Genomic DNA, 19,388 nt, shown 5'->3' on the forward strand with positions numbered 1-19,388 from the left:
TAACTAAAAGAATATATAATCACATGCATAACAAAAATATAAAACCAACAATTGGGCATAATAAACAGAAAATTGAAAAAAAGGTTATCATGAGTTTCTTTTAATAGTTGGTTATCGAATTGTTTCGTGGTACTGTACTGTATATTTTACTGCAAACCAAAGTCATATTTTCAGATGTTCTTTGCGAAAAAAAAGAAAAAAAAACCATAACAGTTTTTAATCTTACTTTACACTTACAAAAATATTTAATATATATATATAAAAGTATTTTTGGCAAAAATGCGAGTCCCATTTTTTTTTTGGCCAAATCAAGCCGTAGAGCTAAAAGACCGACTGTTTTCGGCAGCTTGCTTAATATGCTAACGATCCCCATCACTTTTAGGAAAATTTATTTTATTTCAGATTTTTTCATTTTTTGTAAGGGGTAGCATCAGGATTTTTTGCAAAAAATCTAAAAATAAAAAAATGTTTAGTTTTGAACGCCAATGGATTGGAAATTAAACACCGAGCTCAACGCGGTATGGCATTCCTGATTCTGACGTTTATTTTCGTTACAGCAGCCAAAAAACTGAATATTTATGGCGAAAAATGGGATTCGCATTTTTGCCAAAAATACGAGATTCAGATTTTTGTCAAAAACGCGATTTTGCTTTCCGGGTTTTCAGTCGTATTTCGGCCAAATCAAGCCGTAGAGCTAAAAGACCGACTGTTTTGAGCAGCTTGCTTAATATGCTAACGTTCCTCAATACTTCAAGAGAGATTTATTTTTTGGACCAATTTTCACAAGACAGACGTTATACTTTATTTAGTTGCCATTGCATACTTACCACATTTAAAAGATAATTTTTTTAAAAATTTAGATTCAAGTGGAATCAAGCCCAAAAACATTTGCCGTCCCCATTAACACGCCTGATCCGTTTCGGTTACTGTGTTTGGAAATAATGTTTATTGACGAATACTTTTACTTGCATTGTTTCATTTGCTTACTTTGTATCATTTATACATGCAATTGTATGAAATTGATTCCCAACTTTTGTTTCAAGTTCATTCTTCCGGTTTTGGCTATGGCAAAGTGTGTATATCTATATGTATATGCATCTATATATATATTTTTTTGTGTATATAAGTAATATGTTCACGGTCATTTAATCAGCACACACAACAATCAAAATTGGATTTTTCATGACAAACAAGTTTACCATTAATTTTGCATCTTATTCGTAACTTTTCTCTCTATATGCGTGTGTTGATGTGCACTTTCCAAAAAAAAAAAAAAGAATGGCGAAGCCATTTCTACATTTCATTTCAAAGACCACAAAGCCATCGAAAAGGATTCAATGGAACTCTGTTGATTTCGAACATTTGGTGATGAAACTTAGTCAGATCTTGGAACTTCCATTTCTGAATTCATTGAGACAATTGTGTTCTGTTTACCCACAAGCTCTCGAGAAACTTGCGTAAAATTTATCTAAGTTCGCCAGAAGCGAACCCACTTAACACCTATGGGTTACCATATAAACTGTGATCCAATATCCTGGATCTTCTACATCGTTTTTATACATTTTTAAGTTTTTAAGTTTGTGGGGAACGTGAGTGGAGAACATCTTCGATTCGCAGTTGGATGTTCTCAACTGTTACTCAGCTCGAGGGCCTGTAATAATTTAGCTAATTTCGTTAATTATGCTTTGATAATAATCATTTTTTATGATTAAGAAGATGTCAACAAAAAAGACGCAAAATGTCAATTCAAAAATATATGTGTATATATATCTTTATATATATGGTTGAATATATATATATATAAGATTTTTTTGGGCTTGGGACTTCTTTTGGATAAATTTTAACTATTCAAAATAAATGCGACAAAAATTTAATTTAGTTTACAATTCAAAATTTGTTTTTTTTTCACATAGAATTCATAATTGTTAGAGTGTTTCATTTTCGTTTTCAGCAAATGTTGCGCATATGTTGGGGGCTAAATTTCTTATCGAGTGAATTAAGGGGGAGGTGTGTAAATATTTGAACTATGTTATATATGTAAAAAATCTCATCGTTTGTGTGTTTGTACTTGTTAGAAAATCGCGCAGATATGCTGAAATTATCCAACCGAGTCCGAATCAATCAATCAATCTAACCGAAATCCCATCTGAACCAAAGTAATGCCCTTGCAAAGCCACCCAATATGATCGGTGTTCCTGTCTCAGCGTTCCACCGCCTTCCGATTCCCACATTCCGATGCCTTCTTTTACTCCTTCCTTTTGTCCTTTTTTCATGCTTCTTTTCATGCCTCCTTTCATGTCTCTCTCTTAATGCTTCTTCTCATACATCCTTTACTCCTTCTTCTCCATCCTTATCGATATATCCTGCCTTTGGTGCCCTTCGTCTAAGCCTAACTCTAGATTTGTTATCGTGTCTCCTAACGCTAATATAACTACCGAATTCGTTATGTAGAGATAGATGGAAAGCTTTACGAATATAGATGTATCATTAGGGGTATAGAAGGAAAACTATAGAACAGAAACGGATGTTTTGTATAAATTGCACATAACTTTTACTTAGCTCTTAATGACTACGACTTACAAACGTACTTCTTGATGCCTTTAAGTTGGGCTTTCTTTCCTTTGATAAAAAGTTTCAATTAGTTCGACGCTCCTTGCCTCGCGAGTGTGTGTGTGTGGGGAGGTTATATATAGCTATACGTTTGGGTATATATTCATATGTATATATAATTTACAATTCTTACTAGGGTTCCACATGAATACGCACATGTATTTGGATTTGCAATTGGCACATCATTTCTAAAAAGAGTCAATCAAATCAAAGTACTTGCTGTTCACTTGCTCATTCGTTCGCTTATTCGTTTACAAGGTGTGTTTTTGTCTAGGTGTATGGTTGTATTGCACAAGATGCAGCCCGAAAATAAGCTGAAAATAATAATAATAATGATACAAAAATAAGGCAACCAAAGTCCAACGAAGATAATAAACAAAGAGTAAGTTAGTTAACTAAACCATTTACTAAACATTTATTGAAATCAAGTAGTTGTGGTGCACTCAAGGCAAAGACAAATGAAACCAACTCAAAAGTAAAACTCGCCTAGAACTAATTGCATTATTTGAATTGGATAATAGTGGTAAGTGTAGGACAAAAAAATAGTAATTGCTTGTGTTTAAATTATAACTCTACAGCTAAGTTAGCGTTACTTGCTGCTCCTTAGCTCCTTAGGCGCTGCTGTTGCGCAACTTATGAAACTAATCCAATCGGTAATTATGCGTGTAATGGTAATTGTAAAATGAATAGAAAACATAGTCTTACTAACTAATTCAATAGCATAGGTGTAGGTGAACAAAATTCAATTCGTCGCTCGTTTTTCCCCGGCGCGTTTCGAAACACATTCTTGGTGATAAAGTATACAAAAAAAATATAAAATATAGTAATAGGTGAAAAACGATTTTCTATTAAGGCAAATTAGGTTAAAGCGCCACTTTGCAGTCGCATTTGCATTTGCATTTGCTTGATTGAAGTTAAACATAACATAAAGCTGCCAAAGCCAGGTGTGTGTGTGTGATCTTGTGTGTGTGTGTGTCTTGTTAGATTTGGTGTGTCTAAAATTACATCTAGATTTCGCTTTAGTTCTACCAAAATTTGCCACCGCTTTGGCTTACAATTCATTCAGCATAGTCTGTGTGTGGGTGTATACGTTTTACATGTAAATCTATATTAATCATTTCCATTATTAGGTTTTTCCCATCCTTTTTCTTATGAATTTTCTCGCTTTTTTAAGCTATTTTCCGCTCTTGCAGGTTTTTTGCAATTGATCTTGTCAATTACTCAACTTGGCGTTTGCCTGGGATGCACACAAAAAATTTCACTAAATTTAATTTACAAAACATTAAAGGATTTCGCCTCCAGAAGCTGATTCATTCACTCCAAGTGTTGGCCTGGACTGAAGAGGTGGTGTTGTGTGTGTTGTTATTAAAGGGTCTTAAAATTAATTTAACAGCTTATCGACTTTCCGGGCGGTCCCATTCCCATTTCTTGCCTCGTCGCGAAGGTGGGAACATTGAACGAGCGGGGGTTCGAACATAAGAATTGGTGTTGTTATGCACTAACTCTAGATTAATGTAAGCTTTAGTTGTGGTTCTAGTTTCTCTTGTTTGCCCATCTGCTTCTGCTGGTCCTGCATCTTCATCTTCGCATCTCCTTCCTCAGATCTCCTTCATCTCTCGTCAGATCTTCTCTCTTTGCTGCTGCTGCGTAAACTAGTAAATGCTACAAAATAGGATAATGTCAGCGGGGCTGGTGGTTGCTCTAGCCGATGATGGTGCCGCTGCCTTTAGGCCGCCGTGTCCACCTCCTCCACAATGTGGTTGGGCGAGACTTCGCTGGGTGGTGCTGCCGTTGCTGCTGCTGCGGCCGCCGTTGCTGCTGTTGCGGGTGCCGTCGATGTGTTGCTGTTGCTGTTGGCATTGGTGTTGCTGCTGCTGCTGCTGTTGCTTGTGGGTGCTGCTTTCCCCGCCTGGACGGGCACAGCGGCTTGTTGCAGGGGCGTGGCCACCAGGGCGCTCACGGCACTGTACTGGCCCGCCGCCCCGCCCATTGAAACGGCTGCAGCTCCACCGGCTGCCGTCGCGGAGAGGCTGTCTCCCGCCGAGGCTGTGGCGGGCGTGGCATAGGGGCCGCTCTTCAGCTTGCGTGCCTCTCGCTTCTGCTTGTGCTGCTGCATCACCAGGCGCAGCTGGTCCATCTTCGAGCGCGTCTTCATGTTGGCCAGTTCCACGGTGCACTTCTGGCACGTGTGCTCGCGCTCCCGCTCTCCCTGTCCCTGTCCCTGTCCATCGTCCCGGCGATAGCGACAGCTGCAGCCGTTGGCTTGGCTGGCCAGGGAGCTCGGTGACTCTGCCTGGCAGCAACTGTGAGACGAAGACTTGGAGCTGCCGGACGCCTTGGAGGCGGCGGCGGAGGAGGAGTGATAGCTGGGGCAGTCACGGAAGGAGCAGCTGCCTCCGTTGGCCAAAGCCGCCGACTGCTGCTGCTGCTGCTGTTGCTGCTGCTGCTGGGCGCGACTGTTGCACTTGGCGCAGTTGTGGTGCTTGGAAGAGTACTGCAAATATGGCAAGCCATTAGTACATTGAGCATTATAAGTTAGTTAGATATATACTTACCATTTTGCTGCGCGATCCGTGATGCATGCCGCTGCTAGAGGACGTCGTCGAGGAGGAGCCACTGCTGCCCGATCCCGAACTGGATCCCGATACCGAGCCCGTGGTGGGGGCCTCGAAGCTGATGCGGGCGCCACGTCCGTACTGCGGTGTGGCACTCAGCAGGTCGTTGAGAATGTGAATCACCGTGGAGATGTCCCGCTTGGGTCGCCCATAGCGATCCTGCAGCGCCGGATTGAGCGTGCCCGAAAAGGTGCCCGAATAGATGCCCTTGCCATGGTTCTTCATCGACTCGATGACGGCTCCCGATCCGCCCTTGCGCGGTGCCTCCTCGCCACTGGCCGATCCACTGGAGGCGGCACCACTGCTGGAGCTGCGGCTGCTGGTCACCACACCGGCCCCGGACAGATCGATCTTGTGGGTGAACACCTCCTTGGAGAGTTTGCGCAATGTCTGGGTGAGATTTCGCGATGCCTCGGCCAGAGTCCTGGTGTCCGACACACCCAGCAGGGAGTCCTCGGCCTCGGTGGCTGTGCCGCTGGCCGGCAGGGCCACCGTTGCCGCTGCCGTTGCGGTTGTGGCTGCTGATCCGGCTCCTACTCCTGCTCCGGCTGCCATGGCCTGCTCCAGCTTGCGACGCGACGACGAGGTCGACGAGGAAGAGGATGCGGATGAGGAAGACGAGGCTATGGCGGCTGCGTTAACCGATGACTGGTTGCTGCCACAGCCTTGATGGTAAAAGTGGCTACTGCTGCTGTTGCTGCTGCTGCTGCTACTGTTGCTGTGTCCATGTCCATGTCCGTGACTGTGGCTATGGTAGTGACGATGCTTGGTTCTGGTGATGCGATTGTTGCCCGTCTTGTGCAGCATCGAGTTGCCCGAGAAGGTGACGCCTGCGCCCGAGGCAGTCGAGCGTACAGCGTATCCGGCATTCGGTCCACCGCAACTCGAGTCCTGGCACTTGCCGGCCGAGCTGGTGGAACCGGATCTGGTCAGCGGAGCACTGGGTGAGACCAGGGAGGCCACCGGCGGAGCCACTGACGGCGTGGGTAGACGTGTGCACAGGCACGAGGTCAGCTTGGCGGCGATGGGATCCTGCTGGCAGCCGCCAATGGTGGTGCAGGCTCCACTGGAAGAGGATGACGACGACGACGACGACGACGTTGAGGCGGCGGCCGAAGAGCTGGAGCTGCAGCTGCAACTCGAACTGGAACTGGAACTGGAGGAACTGGCGGCAGCCGTTGCGGGCAGGGGAATGTTTTTGATGGCCGTCATCTTGATGGGGCTGGACACGAGATTCGACAGCGATTTGATGGGCGACTGCTCCAGCACGGGTTTGCCCGGACTCGAACCGGATCCACCATTGGCCACGGGACGAGCTGCAGCCCCACCACTGGCCTCCTTCAGAGCGAAGCTCTTCTGCATGATGTTCTGAATGCCGCCCTTGATCAGCAGCTTGGTGAGATCGGGTCCATTGAGCGTGGACGAACCTTGTGCCTGGCCAGTGCCCGTTCCAGATGCCCCCGAACCAGCTGCTCCGGACGAGCTGGGCAAGTCGCCGTACATCTTGCGCAGCGAGGACATGCCCCCGCCGCTGCCTGCGGCCACGGCCGAAGCGTTGTGGTAATGATGGTGATGGTGGTGGTGATGATGGTGATGGCTGTGCCCATGTCCGTGGCCGTGGCTGTGCCCATGGCCATGGCCGTGTCTGTGGCTCATGTCATGCATGTTGACAGCATGCAGGCTCGGATGCTGGTGGCTGTGCACATGGCCATGGCCGATTCTTCCGCTCGATCGCTGGCCAGAGGAGCGGGTTCTCGACGACGAGGATGTGGATGAGCTGGTGGCACCACCACTGCCTCCAGCCGACGCCGACGACGATGAGGAGGAGGATGAAGAGGAGGATGTGGCGTTGGAGCAGCCAGTGCCAGCTGGCATTGCAGACGCCGACGACGTTGTAGAGGCGGCAGCAGCAGCTGTGGTGCCAGCACCGCCGGTGGCCACTGTGGCGCCACCGCCCGCCGGATTCACCGTGCTCAGCTGCAGCTGGATGAGCATCATGTGGTCGCCGAGGCGCATGCTCAGGTTGAGCGGGGTCTTGCCGCTAAGAAAGTCATTAACCTGCGAGTCGTTAAGCGATTCCAGCGCTTGCATAACCGTGTTCTCGGGACGCTGAGCCTGCAAAGAGAAAAGGAGGAAATATTATTACCATTATCATATTTAAAATATCTTTGCTCTATTTTTATTAGTTCTAACAACAAACGTGTAACTAAAATGAATAAATAAATATATAATTAATATAAAAAAAAGCATTTTTTATTTTAAAAAAATTATAATAAATTTAATAAAAAATAAAAAGGTAATATAACACAAAAAAAACCCAAAACCATAATAAATACAAAAAATAAAAAACATATATAATAGACACAAATTATTTGGAAAACTAAATAAAAATACCAATAAATAATATTTAATAAATAATACTGAATACAAAAAAAGTTTGATTACTTGTATTTTGGTATTTTTTCGGTATTATTATTTTTTATCAACAAGCAAATCGATCTATTCTCTGCGAACATTGTGAATATGTTTAGTAATTTAATTAACTCATTTCCTCTAGTATTTACTACAGGGTTTTCCAACCTTACAGCCCCCTTCCTAATCAGAGTTACATAAAGACACACCGCATTCCAGCCAGATGAATTACGCCCCGCGATTCCCTGCCCCTATCGAGACCTAGACCAACTATTTGCAAGCCCCTCTCCCTCCAGAACGTATTATTTCTGGCGCTGTGTTGTTATTCTACGTGATTCAATGCGACGCCTTTGTGTTCCGCTCAAATATTTGCAAAAAACCAGGCGCTAGAGTTACGCCTCGAGTTGCGTCACAGGGCGAAAATAAAGGGATAAAAAGTATGGCTTTCCGAAGAATTAACTATCAAACTGTTATGAAAACGAGTGAAATGAAAAGTAATTGTACAAAATTGAGAGCAGCAAGCAAAAGGCAGTATATACCAGGTATATATGCCCACATAAAAGCATACTATATATACTGCGACTCGGTTCGAAGTTTGATTTTTGTTTTTAGAGGTCTGGGTCTGGGTTAATTAATCATTTCCATTGCATATGCACGTACAGTGGCGGTCAAGCCATTAGCGTTGCTTTATTTAAGGGGAAATCAAAGTTATGCAGAAAAGAAAAATGAATATGGTATTAAAATACTTTCAAAATATACCTAGTATACCGAAAAATGATTCGCACTAGTATTTTTGGTATTTGAAAAATTACCAAATTATGTAATGACGTTGCAATTTCTGTTAGTAGATTGCTATTTTTTCGACAGCCACTGTTCGTATCCAGCAAGTGAGTGACGACATGTGCGAATGAGGGGGGCGTTACAGGGGGTCATGTTTTAATTTTTATTGACTCCGCTGCTCTGACACAGTGACCCAATAATATTCAAATGAAGTCGGCGACAAAAGCTCGCCTTAGCTTCAGTTTCAGCCTCAATTTGAGGAAACCGAGTTGTGGATGGATGCCACAGAGATCACAACGACGATGATGATGATGATCATCACCACTTTCCCTTTGCCATTTGACGTACCATGGACCTTATGCAACCTCGTCAAGTTTCCCTCCCAAAAAAAGAAAAAAAAAGAGCTCAGCCTAGCAACCAAATCGAAATTTATAAAAGAAATGGAGGCAAACCAAAAACTAAAGACGAGCCTATTTGTTGACGTTGTTGTTACTCATGGCTGATGTTGCCGCTGTTAAGTGTACCAAGGTCAACTGACGTCGCACGCAACTTACGTCATCGGCCGACAGTCACAGCGAAATCGAAATTTTAAAATTTAACCCAAGAGCAACACCAAAAAAAAAAAAAAAAACAAAAAAAAAAGGTACAAAAAACACCAAAAAGCAGTGGCAGCAACAACAACCGCAACAAAGGCAGTCAATGCTGTAATTTATTAGCTTTGTGCAAATTGACTCTTTTTTTTACACATTTTTTTCCTTTGACTCTGAGGGAAAACGCTTTTTGGTCAACCGGTTTCGGTGGCTTGCAATGCAAGTAACTAAGACATCATAATCGAAGCCCTAGATTTCGTTTAAACACGAAATGCAGAAGCTTCAGTTTCTTTTTTAAACAAAACTGATGTCATTGCAACTCTAACGAACTATATATTTATAGGAGTAGCTATGAGTCTATAGCATATATATTTTTCATACCTTACCTTTAAGGTGTGATCACTACCCAACTAAGTAACCCAAATTCGTATTTTATCTTATATTTGATTTACTTAGGTTTGTTTTTTTCCCCCAATTAAGAGTTATAATGTAAAATCTGATCTTAGTATTTTTCTAGTATTAAAAAGTGAAAAGATGTTAGAGGGTCTTCAAATCAAACTAAATGTAAAGTGAAAAGTTGCATAACTAATTCACAGATCGATAGACTGTTTTTAGGCTTACACAACATCTTTTTTTTTCGAATATTTTGCGTACCATTCAAGCAAAAAAAATGTGTTATAGATTATTTCCCACGGCTACAGGCTCATCTTAATTTTTTCCAGTCGGGAGCAGTGCGCACTTGAAAAAACCAAGTACGTACTACAAAGAAAAACAGCAACAAAAATACATCAAATATTTGTACATTTTGGGGACAAAGCAATTTTTTGCGTTAGTTTTCAGCTGGTTAGGCTATCTTGGCGTGAGTGTGTGCGCTTGTTTGTTGACCATGAAATTATTTCTATTGCGTAGCGTTTTCAATGGAAGTTTCGCATGTGAGTGGACCGACCCCTCGCCATGGGCGGGCTAAAAACACTTGACAATGTGTAACAAATTAAATTGGCCAAACGGCGCGCTGCCGGCTCTTCGATAAGAGAGGAACCCCCTGCCTCGCCCTTTTCCACCCACTTGTGGGTACATTAGTGGCACTTTTTTTTATAGTGCCAGGCGGGACAAAGACAAAGACAAAGACCGGCGCCAGCGATGACGCCCTGTTTGCCTCCATTATCAGGCTGCAGTTTGCGAGGCACTGGACTTGACCACGTAACCCGTTTTTACGGCAATCGGCCAATTGGTATTGGTTTGGCTTTAAAGTCGAGCTATCTCGCAGGGCGCATAAAAAGTACAATAGTTATTGGTCGCATTTCTGTTTTACCCTACAAAATACGTGGGTATTTGCAGTAATGTGGGGGGAATCATACATAGTGTTCCTTTGTCTTGCTTTGGGGATTCCCCTTATCGGCTTAATTGTGGGAAACTTTCATGCGCAAACGTTTCGGGGCCAGAAATCGAAAATTATTTGCTTTGATTTTCTACAGAAAAATCGCATCTCTCAGTAAAATAATTTTTATATTAATAATTACCTGATTAAGTATTTTTGTGGTATAACTAGTATTTTTAATATTAGTAGTATTTTTGAAGTATTATTAGTATTCTTAATACTATAAGTATTTTTTATACCATAAGTAATTTTTATACAAGATACAATTTTTAATACAAGTAGTATTTTAAATACTAGTAGTATTTTAAATACTAGTAGTATTTTTAATACTAGTAGTTTTTTTAATACTAGTAGTTTTTTTAATACTAGTAGTTTTTTTAATACTAGTAGTTTTTTTAATACTAGGAGCATTTTCTAGTACTAGTAGTATCTTTAAATAGTAGTAGTAGTATTTTCTAGTACTAGTAGTATCTTTTATTAGTAGTATTATAGTATTTTTTAGTATTACTAATTTTTTCCCCTGAATTAGTAGCATTTCTGTACCCCAAGCTTACTCACAAGAAAACAATATATTTTCCCCATTGATTTGTTATCATATCAATTGCCCACTGTAAGCAACAACTTCAGGCGCCAGTTGAAGTATTTCTGTAGTTTGATTAGAGCAAATTGCAATAAAGAAATCAGCAAAGGCAAAAACAGCAACAGCAGGTGATTTCCTTAGCCAATTATTACTCATGCCCAACGGCAATTAAAACGAAACTAATAATAGCAATTTGTAAATGGCAAAACGCAGATCTGGAATTACCAATCGATTCACAGAAATAATAAATATAAATGAATATGCGCATGCGAATAGTATACCTCTCCGCGAGTGCAAAAAGGTAATACACTCTTGGAACTTTATCGATGGCATTTCGAGTAGAGATCGGAATTCGAATCGTAGCTAATCGATGGATGATTTCGTTTTAAAGATACTTGTATCTCTCACTTCCGTTCCCCACTTTGCAGTGCGCTGTTCTCTCAACCCGAAGATAACCCGGATTCGCGGAAGTTAAGTGAGTTAAGTTAAGTTCTTCCGTTCGCCCCGTTAAGTTATGAACCAGAATGTACCACTTGTTGACACATTGCGAGGTTTGAGTACACACAAGATGTGTACAGAACTGGGATGGCGAAAGACGTGAAAGTAATCTTGACGAGATGAAATGTCAGAGCAGTTGATAGAGATACTCGGACCCCCATATCGATGGTATGGATCAAAACATAGGTGGTTGAAGTTAGTACAAACTGGAGTTCCTAGGAACCTCAACTCTGATTCTATCGAGCTCAAAGATGAGCTATTGCTGAAATCGAAAGAGAAACCTGCACAAAGACGCCACTTTTAATGAAGATCTATATAAGAAAGCTGATAAATGGTAGCGTCTCGACAGTGCGGCATCCAACTTGGGCCGGCCCCAGCATTCCCGATAGCACTTGGCATTCCATAGTCGAGTGAGTTTCGAGATAAGTTCTACGAATTCATTGAGGAAACACAGATAGACAGAGATAGCGATGCGGCTGGAGAGAGAGAAGGGGAGATGCTCGATGAAGTTCCCCAGACAAAGACACATAGAACTGGTTAATAACCTGTCCCCGTGGCTTTGGCTGCGGCTGCGGCTGCGGCTGCGGCATCTTCGGCATCTGTTGCTCGTTCTTGGCCACTTCCTTTGGCCGTTTTCCGTTTCTTTCTCTGCCGGCCAAACATACAAAGGATGCATAAATTCGACTGGTCGCTCGGGCACACCCATGCACACCCCCGTGCGCCACACTGGTGGCCACCACCAGTTCATATTGTTGTCATCGTTTTGGGCGCCACCATATCGCTGATATATAACCATATCATTTTTGGCTTTTTACGAGCACATCCCACCAGATCTTTGTTGCTTTGTCTCCGCGCCGCTGCCTCTTGCAGTCCCATCTCCATCGCAATCCCCATCACCATTACCATGAGCATCACCATCACCATTCCCGAGATCCTCCGTCCTTCACTACCCGTCGTGTTATCACCGCCGGCCCTTTGTCTGCCGCTCGCTTTTGTCTTGGCCTCCGTTGTTATGCCAGGTCCTCTTGCAATTAAAATCATTTTCATAAATCTATGCAGCCTCCGCTGCAGCTGACCAAAAAGAAGTCCCGCGTCCGAAAAAAGAAAGCAAAAGCAATTAATTTGACAGGAGAACGCCAGCGCATCATTTAAGCGACATAAATAATAAAACGAATCGAAACGAAACGAAACGAAACCACTCGAGATGAGTCGCCTTTGGTGGGTGGTTTGTGTTTTCCGCCGGGCGTTGGGGGTGGTGAGCCCCCTGATCTCTCCTTCTCCGTCACAGTCGGTCATGGTGCACGGGGAATGGTGAATGGTGAATGGGGCGACTGACAACGCCCACCCACTTGATTGTCAGAGCCGTCAGTTCCGTTCTTGCACATCGAACAGAAAAGAGTTCACATTTTTAACAAATGGTTCTCTTTGGAATATTGCCTATGTTACTTTATCTTTTATTAATTTACTTCTTTTTCTTTTACTTACTTATTTTTTATATATTTTGTTCTTTAATTTTTTTCTTTTATTTTATTCATTATTTTTTTTCTTTTATTTTATTCTTTAATGATTTTTTGATATTTTAAAATTTTTATTTATTAATTTTTTTACTTTTTTATCCATTTATTTTATTTTTTTAATTTATCTAATTTTTATTTTAATATATTTTTTATTTATTTATATATTTTATTTATTTTACTTATTTATTTATTTTCTTTATTTATTTATTATCTTTATTTATTTATTATCTTTATTTATTTATTTTCTTTATTTATTTATTTTCTTTATTTATTTATTTTCTTTATTTATTTATTTTCTTTATTTATATATTTTTATATTTATTTCCTTTATTTATATATTTTTATGTTTATTTCTTTATTTTCTTTATTTATCAATTTTCATTTATTTACTTTCTTTATTTATTTATTTACTTTCTTTATTTATTTATATATTTCTTTATTTATATTTACAATTTATATTTTTTTTTTCGGTTCGATTTTAAATTCATTTATTTTACGTTGTTTATAATATGGTATTTAATTTTTTATTGGAGTAGAGTAAAGGCTTAAATGTAGTACGAATCAATTTGTACAATTTTTTGCAGTGCACTTTCTGCATCTGACTTGTGTTTGTTGCCCATGTCTCTTGGCAACGGAATCGAAAATCATGACAAAAACCACAAAAGGTGGCCCCAGGGGGCAAAAGACATACGAAGAATAAAGGAATGACAGAAGTCTGCGGGGATTATAATTGAGCTGTCGAAAAAACAACTTGCAAGGTGCTCCATTCCACTGGGAATATCTCAAGGAATATTGCACATTTAGAATATAAAATAAAAGTATTATTTTTTCTCATTAAAAACAATTGTAGTTGTCAAGTATCTTTTAAGTCTCAGCATGATTCCTTCTAAAATTAATAATTTTGCCTTCTTCTTAGACGTTCTAATTATTTTTCCGAATAATTCTAATAATATATGCTCTGTGTTTTCAAATTCCCAAATCCCAAACATGTGAGTCCCAGGCGGGGCCAACTATGAAAATCGAAAGTATCGTCGAGGAGCAGACCACTCATCTCCACTCGCAGACTTATGGGCTGTATGCCCACGTACACAATATTCCTTTCTTCTCACTCGCGGCTATAATAAACTTTACAAAATATTATTACTGCTAATAGCAGCTGAAATAATTCGCCCTCCTTCTGCTTTCTTTTTTGCCGACAATTTTTGGCTGTCTGCGATGTGTCAAGATAAAATTGGAGCAATATGCAAATGTCGCGGCAGACAAATGAGTGTATATTTAGGCTGCATGCTGGCTGTATCCCGTTGATACAAGATAATTGGCAAATACTTTTCTTTTTTTTTTTGGGGTGGAACATGGGCGACTTCTGTGACCCACAAGCGAGATCGGTCACCTTGCCGCTTACTCACTCCTCGGCCATTTAACCATTTAACCATTTAGCCATTCAACATTTAACCATTCCGTCGTCCACTCGGCGAGGTGTCAATAAATCCCGAGATGTCTCCATCAAATCAACCTGTCACTTGTTAACACACATTTAAGAGCGGAGTGTGGGCGGGGCACCAGGGGGAGCAGGGGGAGCAGGGGCCCAGGAGGGCCAACAACACCTGTCCAGGTTGACAAGCAGTCGCCACCGAGTTGCAATGTTTCGGTTTACTTTGCCCGCTGCTTTCGGCTACTCTGCGCTGCTAATTAGGAGGCAACGGCATGAGGTGGCAAAAAGGAAAAGAATAATATAAAATACTGAAGCATCGTGACTCAGAGGAGAAAACGATACAAAGATCTAGACCTCCTCAGGGGAGAATAGAAGGAAAGACAATGCTCCAGGCACTCCTTTCGCTTGGAGCAAAATTTCTTAACAAAGAGGAAAAAAAAATACTAGAAAAAGAATTTAAAAAATACTAGAAAAAAAATTTTTAAAAATACTAGAAAAAAATATAAAACCTATATTACGATATGAATTGGATAAATCATTAGATTTTAGATTATATCTCAAATACTTTCTTATGAAACAAAACAGATATGTAATATAAAATGCAGTATATTTTGGAATCCCAAAATCATCATTATTTTCCGCTCAGTGTAAAGGTCTCACACCTTTCTGGAGTTCTGGCAATTGGCAGACATATCAAATCCCCTCCCCTAGCCCTCTCTCACCATCTGATTTATTTCGTAAATTTGCACGACAAACAACAATAGCAATTCCCGAAAAAACAAAAGTAAATAAAATTTAAATGCTAAAGAGACGCAAATTGTTAATTGGCTATTTAAACATTTTTTTATTTTCGTACATTGCAATTTCATTCTGTTTTGTAAATAAATTTTAATCAGCATTTTTTATTGACTCTTTTCAACGAGAGACAAAGAAGCGAGGCGCAAGAATAGCAGGGAATTTTAATTTCGGCATTCTAAGAAGAATTTATTCTAGTAAAGGAAATGTAATATTCTCGCTTTTGTAGTACTTGTAGATAATTAGATAAATTTATATCATTATAAAGCTTTATGTGCACATGCAAGCGGGTTATTGCATCATTTAATGATTTGCTTAAAAATTATTTCAGCTGAAAATCTATTAAACCTATTTGAACAATAACAAAATGTTATTGATGAAATATATGGGTGTGAGTATCTGGAATATGTGCACATGCTTATATGCATGGACAAATGTTCGCATTTAAGTATATGCAAATTTAGCTGTTGTGTTTTGCGCTCGTCTTTTTGGGAATTTTATGGATTTCTCGAGCACGCCAAAATATTTCTTTGTTCGCATCACAAAAAATTGCATGAACTTTTATATACGTGTGTGTTTTGAATGCAACGCGAAATGCAATAAATATGGCTAACAAATGTCCGTCAAAGTAACAAAGTTTCGCGCATATTCACCCGGGTAGAGAGCACATAAAAGCGGATTTCTCAACACTTGCCAGAGATTTAAAAAGAGCCGGGTATTTACAAAACCTATAAAATTTACTTATATTTTTTGTGGTGCTCTAACTTTGTTAACCCATATTTTTTCCACAGCCTGCAAGGTGTCAACCTCTTGTAAATTCAATTTGTATCTCTTTTCTCGCACCCATGTGACAAAACTGAAGTTGAGACTTTAACAAGTTTACAACCACTCTTTGTCATCATCTCGTTTCTTACCATCCCGTATGCGCAACTTGAACCAATTTCATGTGAAAAGCAATTGAGACAATGGAGTAGAAGTGAAGAGCCAGCACTACGACATAAAATGCATAAAAGTTATTTAAAAAAAATAGACTTAAAGTGCAGACAAGAGGTGGTAATGCAGGCCAATATTGATAAACGTTACGTGGCACTGTTGCCAGATGGCACTGATTGCCTCACCTGGCGAATCGGTGTCACCCCAAAGCGGGAAAAGCGGGAAAAGCGGGGAAAAGCGGAGAAGCCATTGCAAACTAAAACAGACAAACAGTTAATAAAATCAACAATGGAACAAGAAAAACTATCAAAACCGCAAAATATGGTATCCAAATACCAAAATATGGTATCCAAATACCAAAATAAGGTATCCAAATACCAAAATATGGTATCCGAATACCAAAATATGGTATCCAAATACCAAAATAAGGTATCCAAATACCAAAATATGGTATGCCAAATACAAAAAATGGTATGCGGAATAAATAAATAGTGTTTGTTGGCATTCGGAATATCAAAGCTTTAAGAGAAAACAGATTTTGGTTTTAAAAATATTAGTACACTATTTCAACAGGGTTTTTAAGATTTAAAATAAATATTTAAATATGCTTAAGAGTATTTAATATTGATTTAATGAAAACTTAATTCGTGTTATTAAAGAGAAGCCTATTTCCTTTATGAGTGTAGTTTGTCGTACTATGTTGCAAATGTTGGCTGGACAAGCAACTTGTTGCGGGATTTGCAAACAAAGAGATTGGTAATACGGAGAGGCCAGCTTAGAGTAGCCAAGTCTACAAAAAATACCGGCTTGTATCTTAAAGAGCAAACAGTAAAGGCAGATAGGAAATATGGTTAGAAAATCGGAAAAAAATATAAAACTAAACTCAGATACTTTTCAGGAACTAAAGTTCCAATATACTATTCAATCTTAGAAAAAAAAATACTGGGAACTTATTACAAAACCATCACTATACTTTAGCTGTTTCTCTGCCTAATATTAAATTTTATATAAAGACAGAGATACAATGATTTATAACCAAATTGTTACTGCAACTATTTGCCTGACCAGCACTGTAGATAGGGCCATTCCCTTTGTTAACACAAGCCTGCACGTTGAATTTCCAATTTGTTGTTACCAAGCGGCTCACAAAACTCAGCAGCGCATACAAATGCAAACTTGACCTTAGATTGAGCTGGCAGTTAAATTAAAATGGCTCAAAACTTTCTCATTTAAAACACGCACTGGACAAAAACCTTCAAAAGCTTGAAGACAAAATAAGGAAGGGTAGAGGGCGCTCAAAAAGAGAAAGAAACATATGGTGATTGTCAATCGATCAGTAACTCCAAAAGTCCAAACATAAATTGAATCCAAAGTGAAGCTAAAATCGAGCTTGTTTCAATGGGGATCCGATCCTTTTAATGCTCTCTAAATTATTAATTTTATGACTTGAGTAAAAATGTAGGATGACCCCCTTTAAGTAAAACACCCCCGTGAAAGGCAAACCAGTTAGCCTGCGGGCCGGACGGGCAGGCAATCGAAAAAATGTGTGTAATAAAATAAATATGTAAATAAATTATAATCCATTAGTGTCAAACAACTTTGGCAACGACAAATGACGACCAGCCGCCGACCAACAAGAAAGCGATGAACAATAATCACCAGAATTCGAATGAGAAACGGAATTAGTCGAATTAGTCACAGTCCCCAGAGGCTGGGGGCGAATCGATTAAAATTCCTCAGGTAAACAATATCTAATCGCACATGGAATTAATAAAAAAAAAAAACGTTTGTATATTAGAGAGTTTATTTGGAAAGCGGTTTTGAATTTGGCTACAATACGGGGTCAGGGTTACAGCTTGACTTTTAAAATTCCCGAATTTGAGCTTGGTTTTCATTAGAACTCAAGTGATCCCAAATATATAAGGAAACCATATTTTTTGTAATATACAAAAAAATATTCCACGTTTTTAGTCTTTATCCCAGAATTAACCATTTAATCTCTATCCAAAAACGTAGCGTTTTATAGCCTCTCTATTCTAAGTTCACTTAGTTATTAGTCTTTTTTATTGGATGCGCTTGACTTACCAATAAACCAGTTTCCACGTTTGGTATCAAAATGATCTTGGACCCGTCCATTAAGTTGTGATCCCTGAGCGTGCCATCCTGAAGTTCCCTGCAAGATGGAGAAAAAACAATGATATCGGTTAGAAAATACAATCGATAAGTGGTATAGGAATATAGAATATAGAAAAAAGCTTGATATGTTAAAACAATTTAAAAAAAAAAGGGGAATTTAAAATATAAATGGAGAGCAACGAATTTCAAGTCGATTCAACGAAATCCAACAAGAGGCGTGCACCGTGCTTCTTTTTGTGATAATGGTTGTTGTTTTCGAACCTCTCTCGATTCTCCACTCAACAGTACAGTCACACAAACAAATTCACACAATTGGGGATTATATCGGCATTTTAATGGATAAAATAATTAATTTGGCATTTGGTTTGTTTGCTTTGTGACAAGCTCTCTCCGTTTTTTCCTTCTTTGCTCCAACGAAAGCGTTTTGCGGGTATTTTTACCAAGCCAAAAACAAACAAAATGTATACAATTGCCAAAAAGAGGGGCGGGGGACCTTTTCCAAGGCGTTGATTTGCTGCTGTCAGCACTTTTGCATGCGTAATTTAATTTTTAGCGACATTCGAGTCAGTTCTTTCCGAAGACTAAACAAAAGTTTCGAAAATAACAATAAATCGATGAAAGCATTGCAATCGATAAGTTTCCGATACTGAAATGTGAATCGATAAGCTATTAGTCAACTCTGATCTTACTATTCAACTGTAATTTAAATTAAAAATTCAAGTGATCTACTAAAATTAATTCAAACACGTGGAAGCCTGTGGTTCGTCTATAAAATACGAATATTTTTGTTGCCCCCTTTATATGCAACCTACCCTTTTACTAAATGAGAATTTAAAGGCGCACAGGTAAGAAATTAAAAGTTCAAGCACTTTACAGGTTTTTTCTTCCCTCTCCGCTGCTTTTTGATCAAGAGCATTGGTGCCAGTTGATTTCCATTCCATTTTTGTGCTGTTTTCTGTTCGCCTTATTTTATTTTATATTTTATTTCATTTTTGTCTTACTCTTTTCACTGTAATTGCTGACTTTTTGTCGTTGTCGCCTGACGGTGGAGCGAAACAAAGTCAAAAGTTAAACGCTGTTGACACTTTTCAGTTGCTGAATTTCAATTGTTT

The 19,388-nt window shown here is 39.8% G+C and overlaps 1 protein-coding gene across 2 annotated transcripts in view; it reads right to left on the minus strand.

Moving 5' to 3' along the window:
• Nucleotides 1–2,997: 2,997 nt before the first annotated feature.
• Nucleotides 2,998–19,388, minus strand: part of LOC108025719 (midnolin homolog) — a 36,581-nt gene continuing 20,190 nt past the window's right edge. For both annotated transcript variants that reach the window (XM_017096278.3, XM_050889432.1), the window contains exons 3-5: nucleotides 18,226–18,313; nucleotides 5,166–7,340; nucleotides 2,998–5,104 (exon numbers count right to left, since the gene is read on the minus strand). In XM_017096278.3, the coding sequence (XP_016951767.1) occupies nucleotides 4,337–5,104; nucleotides 5,166–7,340; nucleotides 18,226–18,313 (3,031 nt within the window). In that variant the 3' untranslated portion in view covers nucleotides 2,998–4,336. The remainder of the gene's footprint in view (nucleotides 5,105–5,165; nucleotides 7,341–18,225; nucleotides 18,314–19,388) is intronic.

This window comes from Drosophila biarmipes, chromosome X, assembly GCF_025231255.1.
Source record: "Drosophila biarmipes strain raj3 chromosome X, RU_DBia_V1.1, whole genome shotgun sequence".
NCBI lineage: Eukaryota > Metazoa > Arthropoda > Insecta > Diptera > Drosophilidae > Drosophila > Drosophila biarmipes.